Genomic DNA, 15,118 nt, shown 5'->3' with positions numbered 1-15,118 from the left:
CCCCCCCCCCAAAAAAAAAAACATTGATTAGAATTGGTTAGTATTTTATCTTAAATAACTGCACTGGTGACAAAACTAGACCATGACTTCTTTACAACAACAAAAAAACCTGATCCCTGCTTCAGGGGAGCCCTTTAAACTAAATAATGAAGGGGGGTTAACACTATAAACACCATGTGAAACTAGTATTTTTACTTCTGTAAGCCAAGCTGGGCTATTGCCGCAGCAGGTGGCCGTTTGAGGAGAGAGCAGGAGGCCCTGGTCTGAAAACATAACACAGAGAAATGAAGCTCGATTTTAACACAGAAACAGTTGAAAAGAGAGGACTGAGCTCCTAAAGCTCCTTGATACAGTATGTTCTGATGAGACTAATGCAACTACGATGCCTGAATGGAATGGATGCTGAAAAGAGGTTTCAAGAGCAGAAGGCTGCCTATCAGGGCGTACTGGTTTCATAGACCAGCAGCTTTTTTGCCAGGTACCAAACCTTTAGCCCAAGACATTTAAAGGAGAGACAAAGAGGAGGCTCCTGATGCATGCTGACAGGTCCATATCACCTCAGATCACGCTATTAGAGCAGAAAGACAAGTGCAGTCATCCATCCACCGCACCTCCTCAGGGGGCCAATGTCAGGGTGTGTCACTGACGTCCAGCTCTACATTTAGTTCTCACTAGCTGACTCCTACTACTCGCTGTAGTATGTTGCATTATGAAAACTCAGTAGACAGCCCTCCCCACCTTCCCCAAATCACCTCTGGTAACTTATTTTCTGCTTTTTGTAGAAAAAGGGGGCAACGGGGGCATGTGGATACAAGTCAGGCCCCACCTGAGGGATTTAGCCCACCCCAAGCCATCATTCAACGTGTAAATCACCTTTTTGTGTGAAATCCTATGCATTAAGTGAATTCAGAATCGCTAAAGAGACGTGATGTTTTGACAGTAATTTGGGAATCAAGTGAAAGTATGAAAATAGGCCCCTTTGCCCAGAAGGCACATATTTTCCCAGGAGAAGACAGAAAGAGCATGTGTGTAAATGATTGTGCCTGCACACCTGCTGCACATTATACTTACGTACATCCAAGTAATTTCCAGTATTTACTGTGTGTGTGAATTGCATTATTTTCATCTGGTTTCTGATGAAGATGGAGGACCAGGTCATCAGGGTTTGGGCAGGAATATGTTCACTAACTGGCCCGCAGAGCTAAAAACTTGGTAGGAACTGCTGTTACGGACAATTAGGAATTGCGGAAACCTGAACCGAAATTTGGTTTTGGAGCGACGCTCGCCCCGTCACTCACAGTCAAAACACAGCATGGAAAAATACATCTGAGCCATCACACGCATATAGCACTAGAGAAAAAACCACAACTCAAATGCATTAAATGTACACTCTTAACAAGCCTGTAAACACACACACACACACTGATAACCAGAGGCTGTTTAGACCACCCTCGTTGGCCAGTCACTCTAATTTCTCTTCTACTAAAATTTCACATGCCAGATTCTGTGTGTGTGTGTGTCATGGCTCCTGTTCCCAGTTCTATTTCAAAGCTGTTCCTCTTCTGCTCCTAAACTCTGCACCAACTCAATTAGGCGGCTGCTCCCTTCAATTGCTGTGTGTCTGAAATTCCATTTGAATGTGATGGGGGTTTTTTGTTTGTGTTTGTTTGTGTGTGTGTGTGTGTGTGTGTGTGCGTTTAACAGCTTTAACACCTACTCTTTCATACAATAGCCTAAGTCACACGCTGTCGCTGCTGTCCGGTGGTTAAACAAGAGACAGACAACTGTTCAGCTGAAGTTCAGTAGTCAAAGCAGTTAGGTAAACCTGACCTCGGTGCTGTTGGCAGCGCAAAACCTCTGCATTACATTTTTGTGTGTGACTGCCAGGTTGACATAATGGAAGCATAGCCTGCCCACCTGTTCTCTGAGTTTGAACCTGAGGCCTCATTAGTACACAGTGTTTTATTTCCACTACATTACCTGCACAATATGCTGTGTTGCTCCATGTTTATGTGTTCCTTTGAGTATGGATGTATGTGTGTTTATCTATGTGTGTATGTCTATGTCTTCACATAACAGAGCAAGAACAGAACAAAATGAAAGTGCCTTACACGGCTTCTCTTTCTCCTGTTTTGTTCAGGTATGACTATGTGGAGGTGAGAGATGGTGTGGATGAGAGCGGTCAGCTAGTGGGGAAGTACTGTGGGAAGATCGCTCCCTCTCCTGTTGTCTCCTCCGGAAACCAACTCTTCATCAAGTTTGTGTCTGACTACGAGACCCATGGAGCAGGTTTCTCCATCCGATATGAGATCTTCAAGACAGGTGGGTGGCCTAGCACAGCTGTAGTTTCACTCTATCCCAACTGTTTGTGAGTAATATACTGTATTACTCAGGTTTAGGTCAGCAATTCTTATTACTGTGATTCTTGTTTCAAGTAGACAAGGGCTGAGAATATTGAGAATAAAAGTGTCTGACAAACCGCACTGCAAAGTCTATTTAGCAGCTGTTCTTGAGCTTTCAGTTGTATCACACAATCTTCCTCAGCATATGGAGTTTGCAGAGTAGTGTCATTATACAAATGATGACCTGACATCTTAAAATAGGTATGGGTTAAGGGTTAGGTTAGGAAAACACTGTTATGAGCGTCACATGACATATAACATGACTGATTTGTCTTTAGCTGAAGCTATCACACATACGCAATACGATACAGTATGAAAGCTGCAGGAATAATTCTGATAATGGGACAAGAAAGAGCCCCTCCGTCTAATTTCATGGTTTGTTTGTGATTTAGTCAAGGCACCAGAGCATCAAATTATGCAATCACAATATGGCAAGCAATATGCTCCATTCAAAACCAGTGAATCATACTCCCATATGTTCCATAATTGTATCAGTTTTTGTCTGGTGTGAATATTGTACAATAAGCAAGGGCATACTTTGCTAAGCACTGATTCAACAAATGTTGTTTCAAATGTTGGTTTATTGTCAGATGGCAGTCCACAGTAAGGCTATGAACCTGCCATTGTAACCACTGACTAGCTGGTTGCGCAGAAAGTTAATTCAAGTCACTGAACCAGGTTTAGGGTTAGGAAGTGCTTTCACCTCCTTCTGTTTTTGAGTGCCCAATCAGTTTTAACTTCCTTCCTGTTAAACCTAATAATAAGCCCTCTGGGTAATTGTATTCAGGAATCAGGTATGATAAACCATAAATATCCTCGGGGGATGTGTATCTTATCAGAACACAGCATACCAAGAAGGAGAATTTCCTGTTGGTTGGCCTTCCTTTGTTTGACTGGAAAAAGGAGGAGGAGGACAGGACATATCTGGAGAGTGACTAGTAGGCAGACAGGTGCTACAGACTCCACTTTCATTAATTAACCTTAACAGTAGTCTATGGGACGCCCCTCATGACCTTGGAGACATGATGAATGGTCTTGAAAGGTCCCTCCTTCCTTTTAATCTGGGCTAGTGTGTTGTGTTTGTGTGTCTGGGGTTGTGCATGTCACCATCGCGGCACGGCAGCTGGTGGAGTGTGGGTCCATTTACGAGATCAAAGCGACACTCCACCCCGACATACACAAACTCATCTGCGCACACTTGCTCATTCTCCTTGATAGCCCAGTTAAATGTACTACATTCTTCCCATGATTAGCTTGGTATTTCCCAGTCTCATCTATTAGCCTGGACTGATTATAAATGAGGTGTGTTAGGGGCCCAGTGGCGATGGGGGATTAAACTACTGAGCACACTCGTAGAGTGCTGAAACATGAAGAAATACGGATGTTGCAAGAAATACTGGATGGAAGATAGAGGGTCAGGACTAGAGAGTTGGAGCTAGGTGAGAATCTGTGCTCTTTTTCTGCATTTTGAATCCAAAGAGGAAACAGTGCTGATTGGGAAAGGGTCTGCAGAGGTGTGGCTGTCGATTAAACCAAAGTTGATTAAACTTTTTTGTCTGGGTGTTTTGCACCTAGTGCCACCCCCTGCAGATGAGATCACCATGGGTGTGCCGTCACTTCTTTAGTGCATCCAGGCCCTACTTATACTTTGAATTCACTCTGTGTTTTGACTACTGTGGCGCTGGCTGCCGCCAAGAACAGGGCGCTGAGATCAATTAACAGCCCTGTTTGTTAGAGCAAGAGATAAAACCAAGCAGAAAGAGAGATTCAAAGCTAGCTGATTAGCACAGCTTATCAACAAGCAGGGTATTAGCTGGGAAAACATTGTGTTGGCTAACACATGTAATGTTAATGATGATACACAGATGCTCTGATAACGGATGGAGGAATAGGAGGCTCGCGCTTTTGCATGCCAATGAAGGGAAATGCAAAGAATGCAAGCTGTTTATCACTGTGAGTATGGGCCTGGAGATCACAGGAAGTCAACCTTAGGGATTGGTGCTGCCTTTCCTGTGGGGTTAAATTCAAGCAAAGGTCACATAGAAAGTAAATATTTCCTCAAAGCAAACATATGCAAACATGAATACAGACTTATACAAGTATGTTTACATTGTGCTGTTTTACCCGCTTAAGCTATAAACTATGTAAATACACTTTCTGACATACTTCAACATGCTGCCATTTGTAGCCCTGGCTTTCATCAACGGTAGCCTGCAAAGTGTCTAATTAGAAGAGAACAGGTTGTTTTGCGGCTCTCTGTGGCTGCTTCCACATCAGTCTCTACCCTCTCCACTCCTCAATCCCATCCAACTATCTTAATTAGCATGGGCTATTTATTTTATAGCCTGCAAATTGGCAGCCTCGCTCTACTGGCTGAAGTCTGGCGAGAGACACGAAGAGCAAGATGTTGGGGGGGAAAGAGATAGAGAAGAGGGATAAATCTGGGAGTGAGGAATATTTGAGCTGAAGGGAGCAGATTAGCAAGATGGTTGTGTTTGTGTATGTCTCTACGGATGCCTTCAAATTCCAGGCAGTAATAAAATAGTGAATAAAAAAGCTGGGCAAACTAAGGGCTTGATAAACAACAACAAGAATGAACAAAAATCAGTTATGTCCATCCCATGAAGGCATGTAAACTGAGATGAGGTGGGGTTACTCTCTGCCAAAAGACTAAAAGCTGTGTTTATCCTGACGTCTGACAGTATCTCACTTAAAAAAATAAGTGTTTCTGGAAAGATCCATCCTCTTTATACACACACACACACATGCACGACATATGTTTTCTTTTAACAGCTCTGCAGTTTGCTTAGAGCCACATCAATGCTGGCCGAGAGCCCATTGAAGTGGGCGAGGAGACATAGATAGTGCCACTGCTGCCCACTCACACATGCGCACGCACGCACGCACACACACACACATACACACATACACCAACTCATTTCTCTTCCTCACAATTACTCAGCATAATGACTAAGTCAATTGAATGGAGGCCCATCATGTTTTTCTTTACACTATAAACATCAACTTTTCATGCAAAAGCCTGCATGTTAATCGTGTCAATGTGATGCGGGTGCTTTTACTCTAAGCACACACCTGTGAAAACACTTTCAAGATGTGTGTGCATGTGTGTGTGTGTTGGGTGGGGCTTAAAAGGGGCCTAATTCTGCTTTCATGGACGGCATGTCCCGATGGTATAGGTCACATCTGGCATAGAGATGCACTGTCATCACACACACACACAGCCCTTATGGAAACCTAAGACAACAAATCTCTTCAGAGATCCCATCAGCACTGTGACATCCTTCATTGGTTGGGGGAGAAGTGACGTCACCAACACAGTCAGTGCGTTAAATATCATGTCAGTGCTGCAGTGCTTGTGTATGGGTAAATGTAAACCCGCCTTTCAATCTGTTTCAGGGACTGACACTCAACAGGCATCAGGTTAATGTTTGATTTAGTGTTGAAAGAGTTTATTTTCCACCAACGATTAACCCCTCTGTCAGTGTTGCAGTGAAAGGAAGGGGAGGCGTAATGGGGGTGGGGGCAGTGGTGGGGGTGGAGGGGTTGTGAACTGGGCTAATGATCAGCCAGAGAGCAGCATGGAACATAAACAGTGGTGATTTACTTAGCAGTCCAAGAACAACACCTTCAGCCCCTATGGCTCCGGCCACTAATAACCCTTACTGAGGTGAGAGAGATGAATAGATGAAAAAAACAGAGCAGTGGATATGTGAAAAAGGAGAGAGAGACAGATTTAAAAAATAAAAATAGCAAGAGGCTGACGCATTTAACACCGGCGCTATTCTAATAATTAACACCCAGTCTCTGGTCTGCTTTCAGCCCAGAGCAACAGTTTAATAGAGACACAGAGGACAAGTCATCAGGGAGACTAACAGTTGAAAGGCGTCCCTTAATGTCAAAATCATATTTATTTAATATTTATTATAGATCTCTAACACTTCCACGGTTTAAATCAGATCTCCATTAAATATCATTTTGTCATCTGTGACTTGCCCTGTTACACAAATGCTGTTCACTCAGGAGCAAGTCAGAGTGACATTTGTTTACTCCACCATCCAGAGAAAGGCTCAATATAAACGAGAGTTAAAGGAATCCATTACTGCAGGCAGTAAATGTTTGAGCGCCTGGTTGGACGTTGCCGGTAAATGTTGCGTGTGTTCAAGGTTACTTCTATTTCTCTCTCCTTACTTCCTGTCGTAAATTCAGCTGTTTGTTTAAAACCAGTTTGGACTACTGGGTGCACTGTAGCCCAACTATCTGATTTAGCTCAGATAAAATGGAGCAATCAAAGTGTGCTTCCTTTCAGCCTTACCTGAGTCAAACGATTCATATTTACAAAACGCTTTCTGTTTCATAATTCAACCCTTTTCCCATCGGGGCGATAAATCCGCCAGGAATGATGCCAACCACTGCAGTGACAGAACAAGGGAGAGACAGAGAGTGAATGAGGGGCAGGGAGTTAGTATTTGGCTGACAACATGATATATTTGTCTCCTGAAGCTCCATGTCAACACAGATGTATTCGCACACGCTATACGTACGGACGCTGCCACAGAAAAGCGCAACTGCTATCACTGAATGTCTCTCACACAGACATCAGCACAAAGTATCCTGGGTGAAACGAAGAGAACTGGGGACGGAAGCCCTCCCATGTGCACTAGATAAAAGAGATCTGTTGGATGATTATCTCGCCGGTGGGACCAACCAGAGTGCTCTGTCTTCTCTAGCCACTCTGTTTTGTTGTGATGACTTCGCTCTGTCCTTTTCTTGAGGGGGTATAAACACAGCCAGGCACACTGAAAATAAGGAAGTTTGTCCATTGCTCAGCCTTAGTCATGATCATCCAGAAAGAAAACAGAAATTGGAAGTCCTAATGCTGATGATGATATATATAAAGTACATTGGGAATAAGTACTTCTGCATATTTTTAAGCCCTATCCCACATTTCATAAATTAATTTATTAAATAAAATGTCATCAAGTTGTTAATACTGATGAAATTATATGGAAAATTCAGTCCAGGCACTCTTTTCAGTGCAACTCTATTGCCTGGATTTTGAGGTTTTCAGAGTGAACAATTTCCAAGGACCAAATCTGTTCTGGTCAACTGCTGAGCTCAGATAAGGGTCATGGTTGAGGCTGATGAAATGGATGGAGAGTGGAATTCTGAGCCAATATCCACAGGAAATTCAACACACTGACCTGAATTGCACTGTGGGTACTGAAACTGTCTTGAGCACTCAGGGACCATGGGCGCCTTATTCAAAGAAGTGTCTTGCATCTGTAGTTTCTTCCACAAAACAAAAAATAGTGCAGAACGGCTGTATCCAGCAACCCTCTCATCCCGGGGAACACTCTCTCTCTCTCTCTCTCTCAACAAAATCTCTCCATTTTCCGGGTAAATATGAGGAGAAGCTGTGAAATTAATGGTGCCCACTGTTCTTGAAAGCCACGCTTTAGCTGCCACACTAAATGTCAGCTCTCTTTAGAGTCAAAACACGGCTTGCCGTGGCTTTCAACTTGGAAAATCAACATGTCTGACCCTCCTTTCACTCACTCCACTGGTGGACAGGCTGAAGTGTGTCTGATGGTCTTGAATTAGGGGCCCAGCAAGATGCTTGAGTAACAGTGGAAAAAGCAGTTTGCCACATTCATTTAAGCTACAATGACTGTAGCATGGAGGCTCTATCTAGTGATAACTCCCTGCAATTTTGGTTTCGATCGGTCCCATCTGCGCCCATCATGCAGGCTGTCAGACTAGCATGAAAATGACATTATCCTTGGCACATTTCTGCCACTAATGGCTCCAAATAATTGCCCTGGATGAGTCCTCTTTTTTCCTATTGTTGTATACGTGTGTGTTTGTGTGGAACCAGGCTTGGTAACAATCTGGCCCAGTGCTTGAGCATGCATAGTCAACATGTCTTAATGTCTCTTCCTGTTACTCTCTTAAAAAATGTTCCTGCAGCTGTTAGCATCATTTTTTATCATATGCCACACTCTGAACGCCACATGTCATTCTTAAATCATAATCTTGTGCTCATGATGCTCTGAGAAGTGGCTAACATGGGAAATGTGCTAATGTTCCTCATCAGCTGAAAGGCGGCTCTCCGGGGAGCTGTGAATAAATATTTTGACTTTCCCTTGTGTAAAATTGTGTGTGTGTGTGTGTGTGTGTGTGTGTGTGTGTGTGTGTGTGTGTGTGTGTGTGTTGATGTATGCGCAGTCGTTGCCCTTGTCTTCCATCACTGACACGATAATTTTGTCTTAGCACCTCTCATGTGTTTCACAGACGTGTCCTGATGAGGGTGTGTGTGTGTGAGTGAGAGAGACCGGTTTTTTAAGAGTGAATCAAGCTCTTTATTCATCATTCCCCATTCTGGTGATTGAGACCGTTCACTAATGTTTACACTCACAGTCCAGATGTTCCAAGAGTAACAGATTTAACACACACACACACACACAGTGATGAAGGAGTGTGATGTTTGTGATCATAAGGGAATGAGAAAAGGCACAGAACTACATAGAGGAGAGTCGAGAGACCCAGATGTAGCCTCTAGTGAATAGAAGAACTAGGTGGTCTATGGGCCATAAACTGTCCTCCATTCAATAGACCAGCTGGGAGGCATAGCTTCTCAATACCTAGCACACAAAGCCGCTTAAAACAGGTCACTTAACCAATAGTAATTCAAAAGAATAACCCCTCCTCTTCCTTTGTCCCTGTTGCGTCTCATTTTCTCACTTCCCATCTGGTTTCCTCCCTTCATCCTTCCTTCCAGGTCCCGAATGCTCCAGGAACTTCACGTCCAACAGCGGTGTCATAAAGTCGCCCGGTTTCCCAGAGAAATACCCCAACAACTTGGACTGCACTTTTATGATCTTTGCCCCCAAGATGTCCGAGATCATTTTGGAATTCGAGAGCTTTGAGTTGGAGCCTGACCCAACGCCCCCTGCTGGTGTTTTCTGCCGTTATGACAGACTGGAGATCTGGGATGGCTTTCCCGGAGGTGAGAAAGCAACAAGCTGGTTGAGACTGAGCTGTGCATGAGCAGTTTTACCGGTAATTTGAAGTGACAGTGTTTCACTTTTGAAAGAAGGAGTGAAAGAATATTTCTACTACTCATGCATAATTCAGAAACAATAAAAAAAACACTCTTTTGTAATGCAATACACTCGTGGGTTTTGCTCCTACAGCCATACTATGGCAGTTAATGTTTGATGGATATTGCTGCGTAACTGAGTTAGTTGGCAGACTGTATGATTCCTTTCTGCTTGTACTACTGTTACACTTCATTATAGCATCACAACATTTCAGTACTGCAAAAGTAAAAAAAAATAGGTTTTACACCTTTTCTCTGCAGGAGACATATTTGTTGTTACCTGCTTGTGGTATCTTTTCACTCAGACTGAATGAAATGATTAGCTAGCTTACTTGCCTACCTGCGCATACTCTGCCCGTGCACTCATTGGCCCTCATTTATCATTCTTGCGTAGAAACGGGCGTATATGTTGGCGTAAGATCATGCTTACACTCCTCTCACCGCGTGATTTATGAAGCTGTGCGTACCTTTGAAATCCAGGTGTACGCAATACCGGCCCTTGATAAATGCCGCGGCTGAAAACGATTGTCATTAGAATAACGCCCCTATATATTCAAGTTTCCGCTTTTTTGTTCATTGAAAGCCTTTCATTACTGAACCCAGTCCGTGCGCACCTGCCGGGCCTAACCCTGAAACATCAGGTAAAGCGCACAGGCTCCACTGGGTATAGCTGAGGCCTGAGTACAGATTTATCCTAACTGTCATCCATCATTCTGTTTAAGTGCAGTTATAGTTTTTGCGTTGAAGCGGCTACAATTCCTACATTGCGACATCAAGGGATGATGCTTACATTTTGTTTAATGCAAGATATTAGTCAAACGCTGAGCAAGAAAAACATAGACAAACCATTCTCGTGTTGCTTTAGAAACATTTTATTATTCTCTTCAAAATGTCGAAAAAAGCAAAACACTGCAAAAAAAACAAAAAACAAACCTTAGATGGCATTTTGAATGCGCATTTGGGTGCTGACTTGTGGCTGGTTCCGTGAATCTGCAGCGTGCATTTTTCCGTTTTTAGGCAATAATATAGTCAGTTCAACTTTTATTTGTGACACCACCTTTTTTTGTTTGGATATATACTGAAATAAAAGCAACCCCAAATAAACTACAAATGAAGGAATACATATGCCTGCAAATCAAATGCTTTAGTAAAGTCACACAAATTAAACATTGAAGTCCATGTTGCACAAAAATGAAGTTCATAATTACTATGTTGGTTTTTTTTTTTTTACAGTGGGTCATAATATATCATATCTTGTAGTTTGTCAGTGCATTTTGTGGTGTTAGGAATTGTTTTTCTGCGCATTTCCGCACTAACTCAAAACTTGCGTACATGTACACCACTTCCTGAGCTGGCGTGATTTGATTTGAGCATGGCGTACGCCAACGTCCATATTGATAAATCTCAAAGTCACTGTGGTTTTGGGTGTACGCCAGGTGTACGCTGGAAATTTGGTGTACGCACTTTTCATAAATGACGGCCATTGAGTGTGAAAATGTATTTTGGGAGAGTAGCCTGGGAACGAGTTCAGTTCTTTCAAAATCTAGCTGTTTGTTGCTAGTTTCTCCAGTCCAGTCTTTTTGAGCTACACTATTTATTTCTCTTTGTTAGTATTAATATTGTGTGCATTTGTTTAACCACAAGAAAATATCACTGTTATAAAAAAGTAATAACTGTGTACATTTGTCTGCCCGCATGGCACAGGTGAGTGATTGTTTCGATGTTAGAATAGGAAAGATGTGCATTATTCCACTGCTTAGCAATCTGCTATCATGTGGGCTACCTGCCTCAACCAGACTTGGCACGGGTTTAACAGACCTCATGAGCAAAATTCTATTGCTGTTATTGCTCAATGCTCAGCAATTCCTGATTATGTCCTTCCTTTTTCTGCCAAAGCCTACATTGGGCAGGAGGGTTTGTTTGTGTCAGAACTGTAAGGTATAATCTATGCTGTAATATTTAATTTCTTGCTTCTTTACGCATAGAAAACACAATTTGATCTTGCAGGAAATGGCACAAGTTTCCTTATGTTTCCCACTAGAGAGAAAATTGAATTTGAACTGAACCAGTTTGGTCCTGATAAGAGCCAACATCTTCTGGTCGCAAGGTTGTGCAAAGGCTGCAGCACTCGCATAGATTCACAGACACACAATAAAATATTGCCTTAAAATAGCATTCTCAAATCCATCTACAAAATCAGCAGGTGAGAGACACAGCGAGAGAGGGCGAGTAGTGTTCAAAGTAATGCTTCCACGGCCCGAGATGAGGCTTTGAACTCAGCGAGCAAAATCACCTCTTGAAGTTTTCAGTTTTTCTCCTGGCTATTCCAACACAGGGTGCAGACAAGATGAAAGCTTTTCTCACCCACCAGTGGCTGAAAATTTAAAGAATTTTATCTAGTAGCATTCAACTTGGTAATCTCTGCCCTGGCGTTCCAAGTGATAAGGTTGAAGTGTAAATCATTGCGCCTTTTCAAGTGAGTTTTACTTAAAGTTCAGTATTCTCTGAGATCACATCTCTGTGGATTTGAACGGTGTGGAGTTGACCTTTGAATCCACAAATTATTTCCATAATTCCCCTCGAGGTAGGATATGTTTAATTTTCAAGATTTGTGTTGATTAAGGAGACCCGCACACTCATGGAAAGCTGAGAACATGTCACATTATTATCACCTTTTAATACATATTTTTGCAAAAAGTATGCCGAAGTGTCTGGAAAAGAAAGGTTTCCTGTGCTACTTCCACCTTATTGAAATCCAGAGATTTTTCAGTTCCTTCTGCTGAAAGTACAGCACAAAAGAAGCAGAATAAGATCTACCAGAAACAGTGACCCTAGTCAGGGCAGAAAGTGGACACCATCACTTCAGACTGAGGTGGCATCACACCCTTCAAGTGTTGTTGTATGTGAAAGACAGCCATGTACAAAAATAAGCCATGGGAGGAAAATAGAGTATCTGCTTTTGCCAGGCGGTTCCTGTGGTGCAATCTGGATCGATACTGCATTAGCACAGAAGGCTGGAGGCATGCTAGCCATCGGGGTATGCAGAGGTGGGAGATGTCCAGGCAAATGCAGGCCTCCATGAAGCCCCAGGGGCATCACACCTCTCAAAGCACACATTGTTAGACAGGTGCTGTGGAGGAAGAACCTCCACTCTCCTGTCCCTCTTCCCTGAGGAATGGAGAGGCAGCCAGTATTCAGACTTCATAGCAAGGTTCTTTAAAATTTCATAGTGCTGGGGAGTCATGCAGATAATCCGGGAGATGGATTTTTTTTTGTTCAGCCCAGGCCTTAGAGGATTTAAAAGCACACATAGATTCTCACGCACAAACACCAGGCACCTGGGTTATGAAGATTAATCTGAGCCATCACACCCCTGCCCTGTAAGTCCCCGCGGTCTGGCCTTTGCCTTTCATGTTGAAGCTGGGCCGGTGGCATGTTTTGGATGACAGAAGGCCACATGGAGGCAGGGCTGTCACTCATCACTGAACACAGCATTACTAATCACAGATAAGCCACACATCTATATAAACCAACAGGAACACACACTCACAAATGTGCATGGATCATAGCACACATCAGACAAACAGGGCAAGGTCAGTGTGCTTTCTTGCTCTCCAGCTTCTTCCCTCGTTACCCCATCACTCTTTCCCCATGTTTCCCTGTCTCTCTTTATCCCCCTATAGTTCTTCCTCCTTCCACCTTCCATATTCCGTCCCTCCAGCTCAGTCTGCTCAGTGGAACATGTCCCTCTTGTGCTTTTATTACTCTCTTTCTTCTATTGCTCCCCTATTGTCTCTACACAGTCTTTTTTTGTTTGGCCTCCTTCACAAAACTCACTAGGCCATGGCTGTGTCCACCTCAAGCCTAAAAACTGGGAAGACGGGAGGTCTGAGGAATTTACAGCCAGCAAATAGACAGAGACCGTGACCTGCCCACACTAGGACCCTCTTCCGCTTTGGTCTTTTTGTGTCCAACAGTCAAGCGTTTCTCAAGTGTTTTAATGGGGCTGGGTAAAAAAAAAATGCAGCCGGTGCCATACCTCCATTGGGGGGGGGTTAACCCATGTGTGACATGGCTATAGCAAACTTACAAATATTGAGTTAACCCAAGTCTAACCTGAATAACAATGTTTGTGCTTTTGTTTCCCTTTGCTTCTTGCCTCCAGTCGGTCCATACATCGGGAGGTACTGTGGGCAGAACACCCCGGGGAGGATAATCTCCTACACCGGCATCCTGGCACTGACAATCAACACTGACAGCGCCATCGCTAAGGAAGGCTTTTCTGCCAACTTCACCGTCATTGAAAGGACCGTTCCAGAGGGTGAGCTCACTTAAAAAAACACAAAAAATCGGGGATGTCAAGAAGGCAGAAGCAGAGGTAGCCAAATTACATAACAGCAAGAAAATCTGTTTATTGGGGTAGAAATCAAAATGAAATCACAAGAGAGATTTGATGAGTGGAAAAAAATTGGATTGGATGAGCCTGAATTGAAACTGAGTAAGAATTAGAGGGCAATGAAGTACCCCCAGAGGAATATTACTTAAAGTTAGAAGCAGATGTTGTCTGCAACTGAAGCCACACATGGTCCTATTATGATGTATTCCCACATGTTTAACAGAGTATAAGAGTTAATTAAATAAACACCTCCTGCTTCTCCATTCAGGGAATGTGTTACAGGGTACAACTCTGCCTCCCATGGTTTACAAGACCTTTACACACTGCCGGCCCCAGACAGGCTCCAAAAGGCAACTTCTCCACCAGTAACCGTCCTAAACACACACTCACACGCCCCTGGGGCTTTTAAACGCAGCATCATCGTCACAGCGCTCGACCCCCGACCCCATTTTGCAAAACGCTCCGACTAAACATTTCATTAAGAAAGACGAGTGCTGGTAGGAGTCATAAATCTATCCAGAGGCTAGACCACCCCAAACACACAGAGTCAGCCTTTGAATAGCAATAGAGATGGATGACATTCAACAAATCTACTAATCATTTCCAAAAGGATTTTGTCTTGCCCAAAGGGAAGACAGACGCTGAGCACACACACACACAACAGCCGAAACTACCCCGCCTCACAGTAATGAGCACAGTGATGACTGCTGATGTCATTTCCCTGTAGTTTCCTCCGAGTTACTTGAGTCACTTTAATCACACATCTAATATCAGATTACTCAAATCAACTTTTAACATTCACCATAGAGAGGCATGGTGAAATATCTGACCCGTGATCAGTAAATACCTTCATTTACATGAGTTGCTTGGTCTTACATCACCGACCGAGATAAAAAATGAAAAAGAGAAGAGGCTAGAAAAAGAATCTCCAAACTTTGTCTGCACTCCTCCACACTTGAATCATTCATAATCCCCTTATGCATAATACACGGTGGATTCTCTCGCTGCTGCATGACAAGGGGAAGGGTAGACTCTAGCTGAAAGCTACTGATGAGAGGTGATAAAGTGATGAAAGGATGCCTTGTCTTTGGTTCTTACCCCATTTTTCTTAGTCTAATTCTCTCCAATCACTCTCCTCATCCACCCTCACCGTCTTTTCAGCTATCAACCCCGCTTTGGTTGGTAGCCCATATGATCAGA

The 15,118-nt window shown here is 43.3% G+C and overlaps 1 protein-coding gene across 2 annotated transcripts in view; it reads left to right on the top strand.

Annotated features, from left to right (window-relative positions):
* The window catches only part of nrp1a (neuropilin 1a), a 62,495-nt gene that overhangs the window by 18,016 nt on the left and 29,361 nt on the right, over positions 1-15,118 (top strand). For both annotated transcript variants that reach the window (XM_046062798.1, XM_046062807.1), the window contains exons 4-6: positions 2,141-2,322; positions 9,202-9,429; positions 13,688-13,843. In XM_046062798.1, the coding sequence (XP_045918754.1) occupies positions 2,141-2,322; positions 9,202-9,429; positions 13,688-13,843 (566 nt within the window). The remainder of the gene's footprint in view (positions 1-2,140; positions 2,323-9,201; positions 9,430-13,687; positions 13,844-15,118) is intronic.

Source organism: Micropterus dolomieu, linkage group LG01 (assembly GCF_021292245.1).
Source record: "Micropterus dolomieu isolate WLL.071019.BEF.003 ecotype Adirondacks linkage group LG01, ASM2129224v1, whole genome shotgun sequence".
In the NCBI taxonomy this organism is placed as follows: domain Eukaryota; kingdom Metazoa; phylum Chordata; class Actinopteri; order Centrarchiformes; family Centrarchidae; genus Micropterus; species Micropterus dolomieu.
The sequence above is the reverse complement of the archived record's forward strand: the minus strand, read 5'-3'. Positions and strand labels throughout refer to the sequence as shown.